The sequence below is a fragment of the Leucopleurus acutus genome (genome assembly GCF_964270905.1).
Source record: "Leucopleurus acutus genome assembly, chromosome: 16".
Lineage (NCBI taxonomy): Eukaryota > Metazoa > Chordata > Mammalia > Artiodactyla > Delphinidae > Leucopleurus > Leucopleurus acutus.
In genome coordinates, this window is record NC_139158.1 from 70,094,439 (window position 1) to 70,118,684 (window position 24,246).

General features: G+C 46.0%; 1 protein-coding gene across 1 annotated transcript in view; it reads right to left on the minus strand.

Moving 5' to 3' along the window:
- The window catches only part of PTPRT (protein tyrosine phosphatase receptor type T), a gene marked incomplete at both ends in the record, with an annotated part of 1,082,998 nt that overhangs the window by 143,877 nt on the left and 914,875 nt on the right, over positions 1-24,246 (minus strand). The window contains 2 exon segments of the mRNA XM_082857741.1: positions 5,177-5,206; positions 17,138-17,273. Of these exon segments, the coding sequence (XP_082713867.1) occupies positions 5,177-5,206; positions 17,138-17,273 (166 nt within the window).

The window sequence follows — 24,246 nt, forward strand, 5'->3', positions numbered from 1 at the left end:
TATCTAAAAATTGTTACTTTTTTTTTTTTTTTTTTTTTTGTAAGAACAGATCATCTGTTGACTTTAGCTGTTATGTCTTTTAATTTCATCTTATTCTTTCATTCATTCCACACACATTTACTGGGGGTTCACTGTGTGTGCTAGGGCATCATGGGGAACACTGCAATGAAAAAGAAACATCCTTAAGACACATTTGCTCCTGCCCATGATAACAAAGTGACTGCGGTGAGAATTGGAGAAAGGGACATTCCTGCAGGTGGAAAGAATCAGAGAAGTCTTTCAGTGGGAGCTAATGTTTGACACGGACCTTGAAGAAGAGGTGTAGGATTTAAATATGCTGGAATGGAGAGAAATAGGATGGACGTGAAAAGCCCAAGTGTTCTGGAGTGTTTGTACACAGGGACCAGCCCAGGAGGAACCCGCCTCTGTGACACTCACACAGGTGAATGAAATAGTTAAGTACTCTCTCTCTGCCAGAATGGTTGGTAAACATCTTAGTGCCTTTTCAAGAACTACTACACTAAAATGTCTCTGTTCAAAACAATTACTGTGCCCATCACCTGCCTTGAGGTAAATTAACCTATGAACATACACCAACTCTTAATATCCTTTCAAAAAGCAGACAGTGAAGTTGTTGGGTGCTGCTTTACTACAGAAAGGTAAAGAGGAATTCTAGAGAAGCATTTCTGTCAGCTCAGGAGGTGAGGAATAATAGCTGCTATTTATAAAATACCTACTTTGTGTCAGCCACTCTACAGATACACTCGCTCATTACCCCTCATGAAAATGCTGGGAAGTTACAGTTGTTATCACCATTTGCAGATGAAGAAACTGAGGCTCAGAGTGGTTCCACGATTGCTCAAGGTCTGAACAGTCTGGAAGAAGAGGTAGACCTAGAATTGTGATCTAAGTCTGACACCAAAACCCACATTATTTTAATTTTTAAAATGTGTACTGGACCGTGAAGGACCCCATTCTAGACTCCTCTGTCCCTGGGTCCCAAAGTGCCTCTACCTATAGTTCTACTTATCCATGTCATTAGCATTCTTTTGGTCACCCCTTACTCTATTACCCTTGGCTACCACCGATCTGGCTGCCCTGTGCTCTCAGCTCTGACCACATGGCAAGTCCCCAGGACAGCAAAGACAGGATTACCTCAAGGGCCTCCTTGCCAGCCAGGAATAGCTACCACTTCTTGTCCCAAGCAAGGCACAGATGTCCTTGCACAGAACTGAGGCGGTAGAGGCAGACACACTTGCACTCAAATCCTGGCTCTCCCACAGCCTGGCTAAGGGCTCTCCAAGCACATGGTCCAGGCAGGAGCCCTGAAGGTCTAGTGAGAAGGACGGGCGGGGCTTGAGGGTATGTGGTCCTGGATTCAAACCCTAGCCCTGCCACCTCCTGGCTGTGGGATGTACACAAGTCCTCAAATCTCAGTCTCAACGTCTAAATAGACTCAACACGATAGCATGTATCTCGCAGGGCTTGCTGTGAGCATCAGCTAAACCCTGTACATCATAGCTACCAGCTAGTAATTGTTTTCAACTTCTGCCTCCTTCTAGGCTGGTTCAGCTGCCCTGCATTCACCTTTGTGTCTGCAGTGGCTAACGCACGGTGCAGCACATTGTAGGAGCTCATAAAGCAGGATGAATCTTGAACCCCATCCTCTCCCTATCTCAAAAGTCTAGGGCAGGGGTAGGAAGACTATGGCCCTCAGGACAAATCTGGCCCACTGTCTCATTGTTTTAAATAAAGTTTCATTGGAACACACCCATGCTCAAACGTTTACATATTGTCTATGGCTATTTTCATGTTACAACGTCAGAGTTGAGTAGATGTAACAGAGAACCCATAAAGCCAAAAATATGTACTACTGGCTCCTTACAGAAAATGTTTGTGGACCCTTGGTCTCGTGTATGGGACCCTTCCATGGGGGAGAGCCATTGAGGGCCTCTTGGCTTTGAAAAAAAAATTCCTCTGTTCCTCCCCCACCTACACTTTACATCTTCTTTCCCCGGTTTATCTAATTTTTCTTCTTATCTCTCTTGGCCATTACATAATACCTATACCACTTTTCTTATGTATGTCGTTTATTTTCTATCTCCCCCACTAAACATCTTCATGTGGGCAGGGATTTTTGTTTGTTGAGCTAACTCTTATAGCCCAGAACCTTGACCAGTGTCTGGCACGTAAGTGGGAACCCCACAAAGACTTGTTGAATGAATAAATATGGATTTCATGGAAAAGACTGTTCAGCCCAAGTGTGGTGGAGGCTTTCTCTTTCATGGAAGACTTTGAGGCTTTTAGAGGGACGAGGTGATGCCTTAACCCCTGCGAGGATGGTATTATGTTTCCTATTTTACAGATGAAACAACTGAGACTGGGTAAGTCTGTGCTTCTCAGACTTTAATGTGCCCATGAAGGAATTGGGAATCTTGTTACAATGCAGGTTCAGGAGGCCTGAGCTGGGCCACCAGGTGCTGCAGTTCTACAAGCTCCTGTTTGATGCCAGTGCTGGTCTATGGACCACACTTTTGAGTAGAAAGGGCTTAAAGCACCCACTCAGGGTCTCTACCTAAGATGTGGCGGAGTGGAGTTTTGAATTTGCAGACCGTGGGGGTCCTCATTTCCTTTCTGTTCCCCCTTCTCGATCTACATGCATCGCTCCCTCCTATGGTTTCACAAGGCCTGTCACACATCCCCTCCTCAGCTCCCTGTCCCCAGACACTCTGCCTCCAGACCTTCCCTTCTCGAGACACCCCACCTCCAGCATCTGCAGCTCTCCCTTCTGCACAGGCTCCTCTACGTATACACGTGCCCAGGACTTTCTGGCCCTTCAAGTGGCCAGTCTCACGTTCTCCTCTGTTTTAGGGCCTAGTGGTTAAGAAGAAGTTATCTACCTCATGGGTCCTAGGCAGGCTGGCTTCCTCCCTCAAGGCTACCCCATGACCTGCACCAGTGACTTCTGATGGTCAAGGGCCGCGCCCAAGCCCTCCACTTCCTTCTCTCTGCAGCATCTGCTACTGTCAAGTCCTCCTTCTGCAACGGGCTTCGCTTGGTTTTAATGGTGCTCCTCCTACCTTGTTGTCTGCTTCGCCAGTTCTTCTCCCCCTCTGAACCTTTAACCATGGCCAGCTCCTGAGCTGGCCTGAGTGTCACAATCTAGGATCTGTCACTTAGAACTCCAAGTCTGCACCCACTGGAAGACCCTTGTTTATCACTGCAACTTGAACTATAAGGACTTGCATATCTGTATCTCCACATCGTTCATCTTTGATTTCACCACAGGGTCCAGCACAGAGAATGGTACAAAGCGGGCATCCAGACAGTGCTATGTACACTGGCTAATGGACTGAGGGGGTGAGTTGCCCAGAAGGCATTGCATGCCCACACCTGCTGTGGAACATTGATGCCATGAGGACCTCTAGAAGACCAGAAGAGCCCCCAGGGGCCACCACTACTGCCCTGACTCCTTATGGTTTCTGAAAGGGGAAAGACAGAAACTAACATTTCATGAGTGCCACTTTTTTGCAAGGCACCTCACAAAATCCCTCATTCCCTACGAGTTCGGCACTTTCACCCCTATTTTAGGGTTGAGAGGAATGAGGCTGAAAAAGTTCAGAAATCTTGCTCACGGCCACGTAACTGGTGACTGACAGATGTGACTTGAACCCAGAGCTGCATGGCTCTTTCCGCCGCGGCAACAGCAGCCCGCACGGCCTCGCGCCGCTCTGCCTTTGGCATGTGCTCTTTTCCCTGCTCAGAATTCTTAGTTCTTCAGTACTGGATAAATCCATCTCTAAAAGCACTGATAACTATCCCCTGTTCCACTAAAAAACGGTCACCCGACTAAGTGCCCCTATTCCATGGTACACCTCCGCCGAGATTTCAAGTATCGATACTTGATGTTAGGCTAGTCTCTCTGACAGGCGTGTGTACTGTGAGGGTGAGGCTCAAAGTCCTGGCCATCTCTCCATCCACAGTGTCTGGAACATAATGTGCATGTTCAATGCCTATTTGTCAAATGAATGAATGAACAAACGAAGCAAGGTTTCTGGCATTTTCAGTGTCGGTGGCCGGCGTTCATTGGTTCCTATATAACATGAGGGTGGTGATACCAGAATCTCATCTGCTCACTGCGTGGACCTGTTGACCAGGGACCCAAACACTGAGCAGAGGGGTGGGGAGGCTTTTGCTGGCTCCATCCTCATCTGTGAAGGCTTCAGCAGATGACCACTAACAGATATGGTCTCTCTCACAAAGCTGGGTTTGCCAGCGGTGGAGGAAGACACGGAATGATGGATAATGGACTTTTCAAGGAGTGAGGCATTCTGAGTTTTAATCCCACTCTTTTTCTAACTGGAGCGTGATTTCACACACTTCTCTGGACCTCAGTTTTCAAATATGGCAAATGCCTATTAGAAATGTGAAACTAATTCAGTGGTTTTCTAACTCTTCATTACCAAGGATCTATTTATGGAGTTTTTCTCCGTTACCCTCATGTTGTGAAAATGTCTGGTTTTGTAATAAGAAAAATCATCGTCTTTATTTAGAAAGAATTGTTAGGCAATCAGCCATCTATAACTACCAACAAAATGCATTGATAGCATGACATAACTAATGATAAACATCAGACTGAGATAATTCCAGTCCCAAAGACCGCTAATATTTCTGTCACCTGTGAAGCTGATTCTAGATAAAGCCACGATTCCCTGTAGACTTCCTGAAATAGTGGAAACAGCCAATGAATTTCCTTCTAATCTTTGAGCCCCTAGGGCTACACGTTCCCCAAGTACGTACAAATGGGCTTTGAAGTTGCCGAGATCAGTGATTTTGTTTTATGTGTGCAAATCCTGCAGGAGGATTAGGTTTTCCTCTTGCTGGAATTTGAGGATTTCTAACTAGAGAATTACACTGACAAAGGAGAAACAGCCCTTCACATCTTCAAAAACAGGGGAAAAGATCCAAGATGGCAGAAACATAACAGACATGAACATTTTCAACATGGACAGTGCATTTTCAAATGGAAAACATCTAGGCAAAATAAAAACTTTGAGGCTACAGATGGCTTAGACGGAAGTGAGTATGAGAAACCAACAGACGGTTGGTGCAGGAAATGCATGCTACAGGTTGCCTTACAGGGCACAAAGCAACGTCACCCCGGATCGATACTTACAAGTAATAGGAGTAGGAATAAGCATTTCTTCTATATATTGATGGGCAGTCAGATGATGGAAATGTCCAAAAAAGGGGGGAAAAGAAAAGACAAACAAACAAGAATTAGATTTATAGGAAATCTTGGTTCTTAGAAATGCACATAGTATTTCAGCATCCCTAAGCTCAAGGAGATGCAAGTTTCTCAACTAGTCATCGTCCCCGAGAATCAGATACTTTCAGCGGTAGAAGAAAGACCTCTCCTATGATGGAGAAACTCACTACTCATGCAGAGGAAGCCACATCGCATTTGGTTGTTTTAGTCGTTCGAAAATTCTTTCTTACGGTTAAACTAGCTTCCTTATAATTATAACTTTTTGGTCTTGGGTCAGATTTCTGTGGCATTCTAGAACGAGTTTACCACTCTTCCACATGACAGTGCTCCTAAGATCTAAGGAAAACCATAATGACTTTTATCTTCTCTGTTTTAGGTCAAATCACATCAGAATCTACTTAGTAACGTCACACCAAAAGAAAGGAAACTGTGTAGCCAGCATCCAAGATGGCTCCCCAATGATCCACACTTCCCAGCACTCATGCCCATGTTAGTGCCCACACAGAATCAGGGTTGGCCCTGGGTGACCAACAGAATGTGGGTGGAGTTACATTCTGGGACTTTCTAGGATAGGACAGATAGAGAAGCCTTGCAGCTCTTTCTGGGTCTTTGGAACTCTCACTTGGAACCCTGAGCCTCCATGTAAGAAGTCTAAGTATCCCGAGCTTGCTGTGGTCTGAAGGGACCATGTGAAGAAACCACACAGAGAGGCCCTAAGCCTGTATGAACAGAAAGAGACATCCAGCCAACCTCGGGCTGTTCCCGCCCCAGCCAACTGGATTACGCCAACTGAGACCCTTGATATCATAGACCAGAAATAAGTCATTCCCTTCAAACCCTGGCCAAAGTACAGATTCATGAGAAAAAACAAATCACTAACTTTCATGGCTTATTTTTAAGGCGCTAAATTTTGGGAAGTAGTTTGTTACATTATCAGGAGAAAACCAGAACAACATTCAAACTTCATCATGAAAAACCACTGCACTAAAAGAAAGGAATTCCAAACTTCAGTGTGAACAGACTACAGCTTGAATAAACTCTCTGTGCCTGCATTTTCTTATATGATCCTTAGGTGAGTTGAACTAAATCACTAAGATTCAAACCGTGTTCCCAGGATTCTGCAGAACAGCATCACTGTAATGGGGAGGGGGGTACTGAGGTAGGGCTGCTGCTTCTCTGCCATCCACCACATTCGGAGCTTCTCCATTTTAATCTGTTTCATAAATTGGCATTTCACTTAAGATTTCACATGACTAAGAATTCCACTCTCCAAAAGAATGGTTGAAAAATCACTGCCTGCAATATGTCTCTTCTAGCTCTTGGCTTCTGAACAATAAAAGAAAAACAAGTAAGTCCGTGATATTCCCTTTGTTATAACTTTTCGTATTTTGTAGAAAAATAAATAGGAACATTTTTATTTTACAGACTTAGCTCCACTGACAATAACTGATACATTTGTGGATTGAGAAAAATTGCTGAATAACCCAGGTCCCCAAATATCCATCTGAGCGGGCAAGAATAATTTGCTTCCTTCTTGAGTTATTTGGTTAATTGCAACTGTTATCCAGTTGGGTTACAACAGGAAGATGCGGTCTTTATATCCACAGGGTGGGAACATGTCCTCAGAGCTCCAAATTTCCCCCTCTTAAGTAGGAACTGGCCAAAGTCCCCAAGGCAGGGCCATCTCTAGGCTTTCTTTCATTTATCAAGAGAGACAAATTCCATAGATCCAGAAGGAAAGTGACATCTGAGAGCTAAGACACCATGGTGAAAGGGAAGCCCCGTACCTCCTTGGGAGGCTGAGCTGGGGAAAATGAACCACAGTGCAGCAAGATCTGGTTACTCATAAAACTGTGCAGTGTCTTTGGCCAAATGAACAGTGGCTCCAGATGATGAAAGGGGTGAAGAACTTCTAACTGATGGGTGGGATCTGGAACAGCCCATATAAGTCATCCAAGCCCCTCCACCAACCATAACAGGTTGGCACTGTAAGGTGACCATTCCTCTTCTTCATTTCTGGCTCTGTGGTCCAGAGCCTGGGAGTGTAATTCCTCAGGGGCAGAAAGCTCAGGATCCATTTGATGAAGACTCACAGACATCTCTGTTTTCCATATTGTCAAGAACACTGCACAGAGAATGGAGAGGCCAGTGTTCTGATCTCAGCTCTTTCACTTGCTCTCTGTGACATCTTGGGCACGTCAATGCCTCTGCCTGGATCTCTGTTTCCTGATCCGTGTACCAAGGTGAACGGCATGGATAACTGCCAGCTTAAACAGCTTTGAGGAGTGGAAGTATGATAAGTCTTAGCATCCCAGAACCACCACTTGCTGACTGCATGGCCTCGAGCAAGTCGCTGTATCTCTGAGCCTCAATTTCTCCATCTCAACGCTGGGGGCAATAATGATCTATTCCCAAGGGTCATGGTGGGCATTAACATTATATTAGTCTAAATTACTTTCCAATTATATATGGTATGTAATACACAAAGTATTTTAAGTAAAATACATTAATCTAATTTAATATTAGAATATATTAAACATCTGAAATATACTAGGCTTCAACAAAGGGGAGTTCGGGCTTCCCTGGTGGCGCAGTGGTTGAGAGTCCGCCTGCCGATGCAGGGGACACGGGTTTGTGCCCCGGTCCGGGAAGATCTCACGTGCCGCGGAGCGGCTGGGCCCGTGAGCCATGGCCGCTGAGCCTGCGCATCCGGAGCCTGTGCTCCGCAACGGGAGAGGCCAAAACAGTGAGAGGCCCGCGTACGGCAAAAAAACACAAAAAAACAAAAACAACAAAGGGGAGTTTATGTTCCCCCCTTACCCACAGATAAAAGGTTTGCTGCTTCTCACTCTGGTGACCAGGAACAAAGTGTTCACCTACTTAGGAATATTAAAAATAGTAATAAAATTTTAACAAATTAGTAATAAGAATACTTACGTAGCACTTACTATGTGCCACACACTGCTGTAGGCTCTCACCATACGTTAACTTGTGTACTCCTCACAACCATCCTGAGAGATAGGTATTATCATCATCCCCACTTCACAGATGAGGAAACTGAGGCAAAGAAGGTTAAGTAACTTGCCTAAGATCACACAGTTAGTAACTGGATTTGGTAGCAACATGCCTCTGAAGCTCACGTGCTGGACCACTAGCCTGTGCTGGCTTCGAGGAAGAAAGACTATAGATATACGTTGGGCAACACAGCGGGTCAGGCACTGAGATGCCACAAGCCTTATCTCTTTTAATCCTCCCCCTGGCCCTATGGAGCAGGTACTACTCTTCTCATTTCTAGTTGAGGAATCTGAGGCTCTAAGAGGTCACCCCTCACTAGGTCTAATACTTTGTGTATTTGGGGACCAATTGCAAGGCCTCCATCCTGAGCCAGGATTTTCTCACAGTCAGCAGCCCCAGGCTACACTCTTGGGTCTCGACATTCTGGGCCCTCTGGTTTTCTGCTCTCAATCTTCAGGACTCACCTCTGCCTGGGCCACCTCCTCATTCCAACATGCTTCCTTAACCTTCAACTCACCTCCGCCAAGTAGCTGAGTTATCCTGGATGTCACCCAAAGCCAGTGCTACCCCTGACTCAGCTTCAAGGCAACTCCAGAATGACGGCACCTGACGGGCTTCTATTAATTAAATATGTTTTCCAAATTAAACTGCAAAGTCTTCCAGGGAAAGGATCAAAGCAGAGTATACATGTGTCCTTTCTCTCAGGCTTAAAGATTTACTGAAGGTCTAAATTTACAAGGATACAGTGATATTGCAAGTAACAGATTGCCTGAGACCAAAGATCCTGAGCAGGAAGACAGCTGTGCTTAGGGGAAAAAAGAGAAAAACCCAAACTTAATAAATCACATACTGTGGAATCTTTTCAGCTGGCTGACAAGAATGACTTGAGATATAGCTTCCCTTTGTTTCATACTACTTAAACAAGACTAAGTTGTCTATTTAACCATCCACTTGACCATCTCCCTGTCCATCTAGTTCATAACCCCACCCATGCACCCTTCCATCCATCCATCCCTCCATCCACTTAACAATCTATACATCTACTTATCCGTCTAGCCCATAACCCCACACACTCATCAAATCATCCATGTGCTCATCTACTCATTCATCCAACAATCAATCTGTCATCCACTCATCCATCTTTCCATCACAGCCAAAACTTTTTAAGGACCCATTATATGATCGTCTCTGCCAACTACCAGAGATTGAAAGAGAAATGCCATTGTGATCCAGCCAATATGTCTCATGGGAGAACCAAACAAAAAACTTATAAAATAGATGATAATAATTGCTACCATTTAGATAGTAGGAGGTCACTTATGTGTCAGGTGCTGTTCTCAGTACATTATGTGGACTATTGCATTTCATCCTCACTAGAAGCATTATTATCTATGTTTTACAGGTGAGGAAAGTGAAGCGCAGAGAAGTTAAGTAACTTGCCCAAGTTTATATAGTTGGTAAGCAGCATGGCAAGGATTACAATCCAGGAAGTCTAACTTTAAGAGCCTACATTAATAACTACTATGTTATTATCTTCTGGAGTGATAAACGGTATGAGGTGGCAGCTCAGGGAGCTGTGGGACCATATTTGAGGGTAAGGGGTGGGGATGGGGGAGAGGTAATTTGGTTTAGAGTCTGTGATGCCGGAGTTGTAAAGTCCAGGAACACCCAGATGGAGTAGGAGGGAGGGTATTTCCAGGCTGATGGATATCTGTTTACAGAATGGGTGGGGGGTTATCAAGGTGGGAATGTCAAGATGCTGGTAGTTCCCAAAGAGTCTGAGGAGCTTACTCTCACAGGGAGAACTCAGGTCACAGGGACAACTCAAAGAGCCAAGTGGTCAAATATTTTTCTAGAGGGATAATTCTGGCAGGAGCGTGAGCAAAAGGCGGAAGGGGAGAGGGACTGGGGTCACGAAAGCTGCCGTAAGGGTCAAAGCAAGAGATGTCTGGGGCCGAGCCTGCAATGGCTATGAGGAAGGAGAAGAGGTGATGTGAAAGGTGGCTAGAACACAAAAGCAATAGGTGATCAAATGTGAGCATTTTGAAGACGACTGCCAAGGTTCTAGCCTGAGCAGCTCCCCTAGTGCGTGCAAACAGAAGGAGGATTCACTCTTCAGGGTGTGGAGTAAGGAGCAGTTTAGAATGGGGTGGACAGACCAAGATAATATCAACACATGTATTGGGGGCTGCTTTCCTACCTCAACGAACCATTCAAAATGATGTCACACAATTCAGCATATCTGCAAATCCTGTTTTACATTTCATCCAGGTGAGATGGTGTTAAGAGTGTAGACTCTCTTATCAGATTGGCCACGTTTCAGACCCAGCTCTTCCACTTACTAGCTACGTGATTTGGGGCAATTTCTTTAAGTTCTACATGTGTCAGTTTTGTGACCTGTAGCACAATCTAATAGCTGCCCTGCCTCTTCAGCTTACCCAGCAGTTAGCTTCTCCTACTGCCTCATTATTTTTTTTCCTGGAGAGATAGTGTGTTCTCTGAGTCTCAGACCATGGGACATCTTTCACATACTGCCCTTCCGGCCTGACCCTCCTCCGCACCCCTCAGGGCTGGGTTCACCCCTGATGCTTAACAGTGATATCTGGATCTGCGTTCTGAGTGAAGCTTTCTTGCCCAAGAGATGCAGTGCAATCCTGGGCCCCATCTGTTCTAATTTTACTGGGATTCAACACATTTTTAGGGAATCCCAAGTATCTGCAAGGCACATGTGCGATGAGGATGAATCAGAACAGACAATTGATGGTCTAGTGGAGAAGATAAGATGCGAATACAAATAACAAACGTAAGACAGAGCATAACCTGGATCCTCATGGAGGGGATCCAGACGGTGAAGAGACTGAGTCTACACTGAAGGTCAGAAGGGATTACTGGAGAAGGTGTCTTTTAAATCAGACCTTAAACATGGGTAGTATCTGGTCACATGGAAATGAGGAACATAGGCATTGAAAGAGGAGGAAACTTCACAAGCAAAGGTATAAGTGTGGGGTGAGACTTCAGGAAATCTGCCAGAATCACCATGAGCAAGGGGACAGCGCAGCTCGACAAGGCTCTCCAGGTGACTTAAGTATGTGCTTCTTGCCTTATTTCCACCCTACGAACCGCTGTTATAGGGAAGGAAAAGCCATTGAAGGATTTTAGAATGCAGGTTTGGGAGTACAAGTTCTATTTTTCAAACATCACTTTGGCTACAGTGTGGAAGATGGGTTGGAGAGGCGGGGCCAGAGTCAGGGAGGCTGGCGAAGAGACTCACAGAACAAAGCTATAGAGGCTTGCACCAGGGAAGAGGCAGTGGAGACGGGGAGGGGAGAGGATGCGACCAAGAGAATGTAAAGATTCAAGTTCAAAAGTACTGGGGTGATGGAATCCCACTAGTTTGGCTGATGGAATGAGAGGTAGTACCTCTCACTAAGATGGGGACACATGACTGGTGTTGGTGGGTACGGTGATGATTTTGTCTTTGACCATAAAAACTTTGAGGGCAGATGTCCAGGAGCAGATGATACAGGGCAGTAGAGCTCTGGCAAGAAAGGGCCAAAGCAGAGGACCTGCCCTCCCAGGCCATTTGTTTTCAGTCCGGCAAAACTACAACCACCATGTTGTGTGATAAGTACACAGCTGAAGGTCTATGCATGTGGCACAACGGCTGCACGCGGGGAAGGATCACTGAATCTTCCCAGGACGGAGGGCTTGTGGGAAGACTTCAAGGAAGAGGTAGTACTTGGAGGAATCCTACTTGGAAGAACTTGGGGCTGAGAGTTAGAGAGTAGTAGGAGCCTTGCAGGTGAAGAGAAATGTCTGGACATTCAATTCAGGGAAAGAGCATGTACCAAGGCAGAGAACAGTAGAAAATGATACCTGAACCTGGGTCACTTGTGTCCTATTCCAGGATTCACTTATCTTCTACTGGTCTCCATGGACTGATAGAACAGAAGTTAACAGCAAGGGGTCTGGAGTCACAGACCCTGGGTTTGCATTTCAACTCTGCCCAAGACCTTGGATAACTCATAAAAACCTTTTTTGAACCTCAGTTTCCTCTTCTCAAAAAACAGGAGTATCAACAGTCCTACCCTCTATGATTATTTGTAGGATTAAAATCCGAGTACGGCAGCAGTTCAAATGGAAAATGAACAAAGTAGGTCAGAGTGTGTGTACTGATTGCAGCACTGCCTTTTAACATATTAGTGCTGGGTTTGGAGCTGGCTTGGTACACTTGATGGTCATGTGTGAGATGAATGTCCTTGTTGATATTATGCAATATATGCATTACCTGTACGTAAGCAGGTACAGGAAGTAAAGCCTGTCCCAGCCATTAGTTCATTTGATCCTCAGAACAGCTACACGAGACTGGCTGCATCTCACAGCTGAGAAAGCAAAGGGTGAGCTCTGTTAAGTTGCTTCTCTAAGGTTAGCAGCAGATAAATGGGGCTGTAGAGATCTGGATCCAGTTTTTCTGCTTCCCAGTACACAGCTAACAAGAATGTCTACACCCATTAGACTGGGAGCTACTGGAGTGCAGACACAAATCACAGAGAAGCAAGGTATACCAAGAGACGCACATTTCTCTCAAAGTAGACTCTCCTATTTCAAACTCAAGACACTCCAAATATATTCTTGGAAGAGTTACCGTTTGGACAGGCAGAGCATGGCTGGCTGGAAGTTCAGGCTGTACCAGGAAGAGCTGGGCAGGGAGAGGAGAAGAGGAGATGGGGGTGGATGGAACTATGTGCGGCGAAGGACTTTGAAACTGTCTCCCTAAAAGTTGCCTAGTTTACATTTGAAAAGTAAGAAGGGATGGTGAGGTTAATGCAGGATACAGACGAGTCTTGGGGTAGAGATATACTGTTACCAAAGACTTCTGCTTAAGCTGGCTCCAGTGTTTCCCCATCAAAAGTGCATCGCTATGCCTTAAGCCTTGGAGGACCATGCTGAGACTTCAGGAAGCGTGTCCCAGGGAATAAACTGGATGACAGGAAGCTCGTAGGCTTGTATGTCCACATCCCACAAACAAACATTAAAATGTCAGACTTCCCATATGTGAGCGGCCAGGAAACACCTTCAAACATCAAGATACACTCGTGAAGGCGCTAAGGCTTGAGCTTTCCACCTGAATTTGCACTGAAGGCACCCAGGGCCCTATGGTATTAAGTCAAGGGACCAGAGAGGTGGCCTTACAATGCCTTGGCTGCCCATTCCTTTGGGAGAGGATGTTCGATAATTCTAAAGGGAGGAGGTCAGGGAAGAAGATGAACGGGACTGCAGTGATGAGAGCTTTTCTCTATTTTCAGGATTCAACAGGGTGTTCATGAAAAGGAGGTACGTTCCATTACATAATGGCATGCGGGAACCCATTTTAGAATGTTCTGAGGTCTAGATGTGATCAACAGAGCCAGGAGAAAAAGATGAAGCCATTATCCAGTGACAGCGTAAGAATGACTATTTTGCAATGAGCTTGGCTATAACCACACTGGCTGTTAACTCTGTCGGAAGGGGCTCCAGATTCCCTTCTTAAAATGCTCATGCAATCCTCCGTATCTCCATGTAGCCCTGATTCTGTATGGTCCTGCATTCAAAGAAGCCCAGTCCAAACAGCCAAAGGTACTATTAAAAGAAGTCTAAAGTTTAATTTGCATCTTTTTCAAAGAGTAAGGGAATTCTGTTTGAATTGCTCACCAGCATCTCATATCCCCTTCTGCAACCTTGCATTTTTCAAGATCCCCTCCATCCATTATAAAACAACCAAACACCAACAACACTTTCCTTAGGCTACGCTGATACATTTTTCTCTCTCTCTCTCTCTTCCGTTCTCTTATATTCCTTTCTGAATGTAAATTGATTTAGCTTCTTTCACTAAGCCCTTCCCTTGGTCCTCTGTATCTTTAGCCCTTTCTGGGCCAGCTTTCTAGTTCAGTACAACACACACACACACACACACACACACAACACCTAATAGTAAGAGAAAGACTCTCTTTGGAGAGTGACAGGGAGAAACTAGGGGCATACTGGAAACATGTGCCTGCAGCTCTGGGGAAGACTTTGAGACAGCTGAATCCACTGGGAGCAGAGGAAACAGGGAGCCGCCAGGGCCATGTCTGTGGAGGTTAGGGAGAAGACCCAGCGCAAGCCAGTGCAGGGAGTGTGGCAGGCATTCGACTTCTGAGAGCTGCTAGATGCAGGAACTAACTCTAGGTCACAAAGGGACACTGAAGAGATGCTGACACTAGGATCCTGAGTTGTGATGATTCGCCTATTATTTGGGGGTTTCTTTTCCTTTCGTATCTATGCCCTTTAGGTGACTGTGGACATCATTCTGGTGAGCAGTAAGTTAGTGACAGACTCAACTGACCAGTGACGTCTTCCCCATATTTATATATGGGGTTGGGATCAGAAGAGGGAAAGGAGCCCATTAAGCTCTTCACTGTCCTTTGGTGGGGGTACCTCTAGACATCAGAAGACACTGTGGGGTAGTGGAAAGAGTGCAGGCTGATGTTTAATTTCTGTTTTTCTCCCTCTGACCCATCCCCTACTCCTCTCTCCTCTCCCCTCCCCTCCTCTCTGCTCCTTCCCTTTCCTTCCCCTATACCTATTTGTAAAATATTACCATCAACTAGGCCGGAAAAATGTCTTATTTTCTCCCAAAGATACTGTATATGCAAACACTGATGAGCACCCCCTACCCCCTGCCCACTGCCACTACATCTGAGTTTTGCCTCTTGGAAAGAAATGGTGATCACCTGATGTCTGTTGGTTGGGTCTGACGGATGGTTTTGATAGAGGCGAGAGATGATGAAGATACTCAGAAGAGGACAAAACCACACAAAGGGTTCACTTTATCCTTGCTGCCAGCCTGAAAACAGAAAGCCCTTTCCTCCCTCCCAGAAAGTCACACATTTCAGAAATAGCTGTTGAGAGGGAAGTGAAATTTCTTCACAAGCTCGCAGACAATGGTGACGTGGGTTAAGTCAGGCTTTAGAAAGAGCAAAATTGGAAGAGCATATCTGACTTACAAATCAGTGGCGAAGAATGAGAACATTCAGGGTCCATCAAAGAGGAATGCAATTCTCTTAAATTGGTTACTTTTTTCAGGGAGACTGGCCCAAACTCACCTCTGTCTCTAAAGCGTCTGCGACTCCGAGAACGTGTCAATGATCTTACATGTGCAATGTGCTCACTCACCCCCAGAGAAATCAAACCTCATGTTTGGCCTCATCCAACAGCAGCCAGCTTGTCACAGACATAAAACGTGGCCTCGCTTTACGGATGATGATGATGACGACTCTGAGGGCTCTGGACCCCCAATATTATCATGGACCTTCCCTCCTCCCTAGCCGCTCCAACCAGAAAATCAGTAGCTGGACGAGAACCGAAACTCTTCAGTCATTCTGCTGGGAGCCTGAGTAAAGGAATGATCCTACAGAACAAAGATGTCAAGAAAGAACAGGTCCGACCAATAAGATGTCCTGGTCAAACGGGGTCCTGGCTGATTCTGAACAGAACCATGAGACACACAGAGACATTCTGGTGCCAGAACGGCTAAAAGAAGGCCGACTACTTGTAGAGTGAAACTGATGGCTGGAAATAAGGACACTGTCCTCATTTGTTTACTTCATGCGTTTATATTCATGGGACTCCTTAGAGTAGAAGCTGGAATTTGTCTTTGGGGCATTCCGTCCCTTTGCTCTGGTGGGAACAAGTTTCACAAGCTGTTTTTGTCTCAGGGATGAAAGCAGGTGCGGGTCCTCATTATTGGGCTTGTCCTGAACTCTGTGAGTAACCAAACCCGGAGCTTCAGGCTGAGGAGTTAGTAGTTTGTTGAAGAATGGACTAAACGGTCTCTTTAAATTGGGGGCAGGGCAGGCTGCAGCACAGTTCATTATAATGTAGGTAAGTGTTTTGTTTGCTTTGGCAGTCTGGGGAGTGGGAGGGTGGAGACCAAGGCTGGAATCCTGGCATTGAAACTGAGATGGGCAGTAGCGGGGACATGGTGGCTAAGGTACAGTAGGTAGGAGGACCCCCTGTTTGGAGGAATAAGCGTGTACCCCAGGGACAGCGAGAGCTGATATTCTTCAACTTTCCCTAATGACTATTTCCTCTCCCTCTCTGCAACTCCTCTGTGTCGTCTTCAAGCCTCCTGTATGTCTGATAAACAGAAGATGTCGATGTAATGAATTTGGGGGATCAGCAAAGAACCTGTACCCTGGCTTTCATGAGCAATGCACGCGACAGGAGATGACCGTGCGCGCTGACCAGAGGTGCCGGGAGGACATCCCGCTGAGAGGTGACAAGCAGCAACAATCCAGCTGGGAAGGTTCTATGGGACGTGGAGTAAGAAGGAGCCTTCCCCCAGGGCTGTCACACCACCAGAGGTGGCTCTATCCCTTTGACTCTGAGGATGCATCTATCCCTTGGGATGCTGCTGCTTGACCAAAGAAAAGTCAAGGATGAATGAAGGTGAAAGGAACGACGCATTGCTTTCCTGCGTCTCTATTTGTGGGCTCACCCGCGTTCCCGGGGCTCCCCTGTAATCTTGATGACGTGACCAATCACACCAGAGCAGCTATCTCTGAGAAGCACCACACATGGAATCCCATGGTACTCCGAGGAACCCCTGCCCCCACAAGAAACTTGCCGTCTTGGGGCTGCTCGCCAAGCAGATACACATGCCCTTCAGACACCAACACAATGAGCCACCGCCGGCCCCAAATTTCAGGACCTCAACAGTTATATCAGAAGGTCCCTGCTCAGAAGCAATCAGCAGAGAACGGACTTGGCCATTTGGCAGTGTGGGGGCCCCCTGGGGTTGACAGGGTCTGCAGGGCAGCGACCAAAACTCACCGTCTTTTGATGGTGAGCATCACGCCCAGGAGAATGATGATGAACATGAGGAGGCCGGCGACCACGCCGGCCATCTTCACAGTGTTGTCCACCTGCTTCTCGGGCTCCACGGTGTTGGAATTCTGAGTGGAGGCACCTTGGAGGGAAAGGGGAAGAAGAAAGATAATTGACTAGACGCAATCATAACAACAACAGGTTCCATTCACTGAGTACGAACTATATGCCAGGCACTGTGCTGAGGACATTATACACATTGACCCATTTAACCCTTTTGAGGATTAATTCCTTGAGATATTGAATTATTATTATTATAGCCTTTTCTGTAGAGGAAGAAATTGAGATGCAGAGAAACTGAGTTGCCCAAGGTTACACAACCACTATGCTGGATAAGGGTAACCCTTATCCTCCCATGAGATTAAGCAGACAATTTTATCCCTCATAATGGTTTGTCCCTAGGATCAGACAATGGAACTATGGTGTGAATCTTAGGTTCATGGAATTATTCCAACTCCTAATTAATTCTTTCAGGTAAATGGCAAAAACAACAGCTTTGTATAAGGGTAACACAATGAAAAGCACTGGATTTTTAAAGATAAAAACATACCGTTTAAATTTTGTGCCTTATAGGAAACAAATGGTGGGGATTAAAGGGAATTGCCTTGGGTTCAGAAAATGCTTATATCTGCTAACTCCATTTTTGGATTTCATGCTGAGGCTACGTGCTCTGCCAGCTACTAACACACTGACTCGATTCCACATCAAGGAAGACTGAGAACTGGGCACTTACTATACCCTCTGCCCTGTGCTGGGCCGTTTTGTGGACCCGGCTTGGCCAATCCTTGCAAATATTCCCTAAAGTATATATTGATTTTCCCATTTTATAGATGAGAAGACAAAGGGAGCTTGCTAAAAGTCACATGGCTGATAAAGTTCAGGGCCAGGATTACACAGGTTTTCTGTAAGTCTAGGTCTCAAAAGTCAGAAGCCTTGAATTCAACTTTCATGTCCTCTAGTCCCTCAATCCTTCTCCTCCCAGACAACCACTTGGCTAATGCCGTAGCAAAAGGAAGGAGCCAAAGAATGCCTAAGCCCGGCCTCTTCATGCAGTGCACCAGGGACAGAGGCAACTTCTCATCCCAGGAACCTGTGTGAGCCTTCCAGAGTGTGGTCCTGGACCAGCATCTCCGTGAATTCTTCCCAACAATCCCATGTTCATGTGAGGCAGCTTAAATCCAAAGCATCCTTTCCCTGACCCATCCCTACTTTTCTACCACATCAGAATCAGCTCATCCATGACCAGTGACACCACCTTCCCTGGTTGCCCCAGGAGCATTCCTCTCTCTCTTCTCCAAATTCTGATAACACTCTGTACCACTTGGTACAGATCTCAATGTGCTGATGTTATTAGTGATTTGTTTCCCCATCTGTCTCCGCCAGTGGTCTGCAAGCTCCTCGGGGGCAAGAGGAAGCGTCCTTTATCTTTGTTTCCTCATGTTAGCACAGGTCTGGCTCATAATTGGTGTCCCCTTAACGTTTGTGGTGGTTTAATGTTTAGCTGAAGGGATGACATCTCTGCCCACACACATTTCTTCTCATGAAACCAGACTGAGTTTCTCCTTTTCTTCAGCCATGTGTTCACAGAACCCAGCTGAGCTGAAGGGATGCTAATGCCCATAAGCTATGATTTTGATTCTCCAAACTCAGGGATGTTTCAGACCAGTCCTCCGGCACATGCCCTCTTCCTGATTAAGAGCGTCAAGTGTTTCCTTTACCACAGCACTTTCCCCAGACTCTCTTGTAACTTAGAAAAACTGGGTTCACTTAGTCCAGTCTCCCCAGTGGGAACGGCAAGTCTTCAAGAGCAGAGAGGGCGTCCTAGTCATCTCTCTAAAGCCAGTGTCTAGAACAGGCCTCCCTCCTCCCCATTGTTGGTTTACAGATGATGGCTGAACGGCAGAAAGGCTAGTGGACCACCGTCGTTTGCTTCATTTATTCATTCAAGCACTCATTAATTTGCTACTAGGCATCTCTATTCTGTGTGCCCAATTATGCCATCAACAGGGTCAGAGATCCTTCTCCTGGAAGGACTTACACATAAGGGATTTTATTCAGGTCCCCTCACCAGCTAGAGACAAACCCAGCTCATCAAATCGCAGGATGGTCTGAACAGGCTCTGCCTGTTTACAGCCAAAGAATTCCTGGCGGAGTTGGCCAACCTCATAGGAAGGCGGGTCTCACATTCCAGAGTGCAGGCAAGTCCCGAGTAGCCCCCGTTTTCACGTTTGGAGAGAAGATTTCTGAGATATGTCTAGTCCCCCAGACACAGAACATGACTAAGCATAAAGGAGGCTGAGCACCTCAGACCATAATTTCCTGAATAGTGTCGGAGTCTTTTTTACTTGGCTTTGGAGGAAGTGCTGGCTCTGGAGCATTCACTCACTGATGTAGTAATGGCTAAACTTTACTTAATGCCTGCTAGGAGATCCTGTTCTAGAGACTGGGAGCACAAAGGCAAAGCCATGGAGAGGATCCTGTTACCCTGGGAACACTGTTATTAGCTTGTTCTAATGAGATTCACACTGCATTCCTTCAATGAAAAATCACAAGTACCCACTGTATGCTGGGCATTTAGTAATACAATGGTGAGCAAAAGAGGCACAGTCCCTGCCCTCAAAGAGCCTACAATGAGTTGTGAGTGGGGTTGAGGGAACAGAATTAATAAAGAATCAATAAGAGGAAGCTTCCAACTCTGTCCATAGAGAGGCACATGACACATAATTGGGAAATGAATCACTTCTGGGAGGAAGTGGCCCATGCGGTGGGCTCCAAGGGAGGACAGGTTATAACTAGGCAAATAGAGCACCACGAGAAAAGCACACAGTGGTGACATGGGAAACAGCACTGGCTAAAGCCGTCTGATGGAGGCAAGGAGCCTGCATTCAAGATATGAAAGAACTGTGGCGTGATGAGGGCGAGAAGGCAGGGAGAGCATGGTGAGAGCAGCTGCCGAGGGCAGCAGGGGCCAGTCCATGCAGGACATTATAGGCCACAGTGTGAGCTTTTGTTTTATACCCCAAGAAACACAGGGAGTCATTTAAGTGCTGTTCATAGAGGTACGATATGGTCAGATTTGTATTTCCAACGGACTGTTTCAGTTTCTTTGAGAAGCCAAAGTGGATGGGAGAGATGCATTTTGAAACTATTATAGTCATCCAGATGGGAGATAATAGTTGATTGAACTCAGGTGATGGTCATGAAGATGGAAAGATGCAATAAAAGAGATCATTACCTGAAATAGATATAAATAAAACTGGTTGATGGACGGGATACAGGGCATAAGGGAAAGAGAACTGAATTCTTGAGGATGACCGTAACAAGGTGGATAACGGTGATGCTTAAAGGTTCAAGAAACAATTAAAAAGGAATAGAGTCAGAAGGAAAATATGTGTGTTTGGGGCAATTTGAGCTTGTAAGATACTCTAGAAAAGTAGGCAGTTAAAAATGCAGGTCTGAAGCTCTTAAAGGCCGCCTAAGCTGGAAGTAAAACTGTGTGAGTCATATGCACATAGATGGTATCTGAAGCAGGGGGGCTGATGAAGTCATCCAGAGAAAGAACGAAGAGCGGATGAGGAGGACCTTCAAGATGGCGGAAGAGTAAGACGCGGAGATCACCTTCCTCCCCACAGATACACCAGAAATACATGTACACGTGGAACAACTCCTACAGAACACCTACTGAATGCTGGCAGAAGACCTCAGACCTCCCAAAAGGCAAGAAACCCCCCACGTGCCTGGGTAGGGCAAAAGAAAAAAGAATAAACAGAGACGAAAGAATAGGGACGGGACCTGCACCAGTGGGAGGGAGCTGGGAAGGAGGAACGGTTTCCACACACTAGAAGCCCCTTCGCGGGCGGAGACTGCGGGTGGCGGAGGGGGGAAGCTTCGGAGCCGCGGAGGAGAGCGCAGCCACAGGGGTGCGGAAGGCAAAGCGGAGAGATTCCCGCACAGAGGACCAGGGCCGACCGGCACTCACCAGCCCGAGAGGCTTGTCTGCTCACCCGCCGGGGCGGGCGGGGCTGGGAGCTGAGGCTCGGCTTCGGTCGGAGCACAGGGAGAGGACTGGGGTTGGCGGCGTGAACACAGCCTGAAGGGGTTAGTGCGCCACGGCTAGCCGGGAGGGAGTCCGGGGAAAAGTCTGGACCTGCCGAAGAGGCAAGAGACTTTTTCTTCCCTCTTTGTTTCCTGGTGCGCGAGGAGAGGGGATTAAGAGCGCTGCTTAAAGGAGCTCCAGAGACGGGCGCGAGCCGCGGCTAACAGCGCGGACCCCAGAGACGGGCAGGAGACGCTAAGGCTGCTGCTGCCGCCACCAAGAAGCCCGTGTGCGAGCACAGGTCACTCTCCACACCCCCCTTCTGGGGAGCCTGTGCAGCCCGCCACGGCCAGGGTCACGGGACCCAGGGACAACTTACCCGGGAGAACGCACGGCGCGCCTCAGGCTGGTGCAACGTCCCGCCGGCCTCTGCCGCCGCAGGCCCGCCCCGCACTCTGTGCCCCTCCCTCCCCCGTGCCTGAGTGAGCCAGAGCCCCAGAAGCAGCTGCTCCTTTAACCGCATCCTGTCTGAGCTAAGAACAGACGGAGGGCGACCTAGGCGCAGAGGCGGGGCCAAATCCAAAGCTGAGCCCCGGCAGCTGTGCGAACAAAGAAGAGAAAGGGAAATCCCTCCCAGGTGCCTCAGGGGCAGCGGATTAAAGCTCCACAATCAATTTGATGTACCTGCATCTGTGGAATACCTGAATAGGCAACGAATCATCCCAAATTGAGGAGGTGGACTTTGGGAGCAACGATATATAAATTTCTTTCCCTTCTTCTGTTTTTTGTGAGTGTGTATGTGTATGCTCCTGTGTGTGATTTTGTCTGTATAGCTTTGCTTTTACTATTTGTCCTAGGGTTCTGTCTGTCCGTTTTGTTTTTATTACTTAAATTTTCTTTCTTAATTATTATTTTAATAACTATTTTATTTTACTTTATTTTAATTTAATATAATTTAATTTTATCTTCTTTCTTTTTTTCCTCCCTTTTACTCTGAGCTGTGTGGAGGACAGGCTCTTGGTGCTCCAGCCAGGCATCAGGGCTGTGCCACTGAGGTGGGAAAGCCAAGTTCAGGACACTGGTCCACAAGAGACCTCCCAGCTCCACGTAATATCAAACGGCGAAAATCTCCCAGAGATCTCCATCTCAACACCAGCACCCAGCTTCACTCAACGACCAGCAACCTACAGTGCTGGACACCCTATGCCAAACAACTAGTAAGACAGGAACAAAACCCCACCCATTAGCAGAGAGGCTGCCTAAAATCATAAGTCCACATACACCCAAAAAACACCACCAGACGTGGACCTTCCCACCAGAAAGAAAAGATCCAGCCTCATCCACCAGAACATAGGCACTAGTCCACTCCACCAAGAAGCCTACACAACCCACTGAACCAAACTTAGCCACTGGGGACACACACCAAAAACAACAGGAACAACGAACCTGCAGGCTGAGAAAAGGAGACCCCAAACACAGTTAAGTTAATCAAAATGAGAAGACAGAAAAAAACACAGCAGATGAAGGAGCAAGGCAAAAACCCACCAGACCAAACAAATGAAGAGGAAATAGGCAGTCTACCTAAAAAAGTATTCAGAGTAATGATAGTAAAGATGATCCGAAATCTTGGAAATAGAATAGAGAAAATACAAGAAACGTTTAACAAGGACCTAGAAGATCTAAAGAGCAAACAGTGATGAAAAACAAAATAAATGAAATGAAAAATTCTCTAGAAGGGATCAATAGCAGAATAACTGAGGCAGAAGAAAGGATAAGTGACCTGGAAGATAAAATAGTGGAAATAACTACTGCAGAGCAGAATAAAGAAAAGAGAATGAAAAGGATCGAGGACAGTCTAAGAGACCTCTGGGACAACATTAAACGCACCAACATTCAAATTATAGGGGTCCCAGAAGAAGAAGAGAAAAAGAAAGTGGCTGAGAAAATATTTGAAGAGATTATAGTTGAAAACTTCCCTAATACAGGAAAGGAAATAATTAATCAAGTCCAGGAAGCACAGGGAGTCCCATACAGGATAAATCCAAGGAGAAACACACCAAGACACATGTTAATTAAAGTATCAAAAATTAAATACAAAGAACAAATATTAAAAGCAGCAAGGGAAAAACAATAACACTTAACGGAATCCCCATAAGGTTAACAGCTGATCTTTCAGCCAGAAGGGAGTGGCAGGACATATTTAAAGTGATGAAGGAGAAAAACCTACAACCAAGATTACTCTACCCAGCAAGGATCTCATTTAGACTTGATGGAGAAATTAAAACCTTTACAGACAAGCAAAAGCTAAGAGAATTCAGCACCACCAAACCAGCTTTACAACAAATGCTAAAGGAACTTCTCTAGGCAGGAAACACAAGAGAAGGAAAACACCTACAATAATAAACCCAAAACAATTAAGAAAATGGGAATAGGAACATACAAGTTGATAATTACCTTAAATATAAATGGACTAAATGCTCCCACCAAAAGACACAGATTGGCTGAATGGATACAAAAACAAGACCCATATATTTGCTGCCTACAAGAGACCCACTTCAGACCTAGAGACACATACAGACTGAAAGTGAGGGGATGGAAAAAGATATTCCATGCAAATGAAAACCAAAAGAACGCTGGAGTAGCAATTCTCATATCAGAGAAAATAGACTTAAAAATAAAGACTATTAGAAGAGACAAACAAGGACACTACATAATGATCAAGGGATCGATCCAAGAAGAAGATATAACAATTGTAAATATTTATGCACCCAACATAGGAGCACCTCAATACATAAGGCAAATACTAACAGCCATAAAAGGGGAAATCGACAGTAACACATTCATAGTAGGGGACTTAAACACCCCACTTTCACCAATGGACAGATCATCCAAAATGAAAATAAATAAGGAGACACAAGCTTTAAATGATACATTAAACAAGATGGACTTCATTGATATTTATAGGACGTTCCATCCAAAAACAACGGAATACACATCCTTCTCAAGTGCTCATGGGACA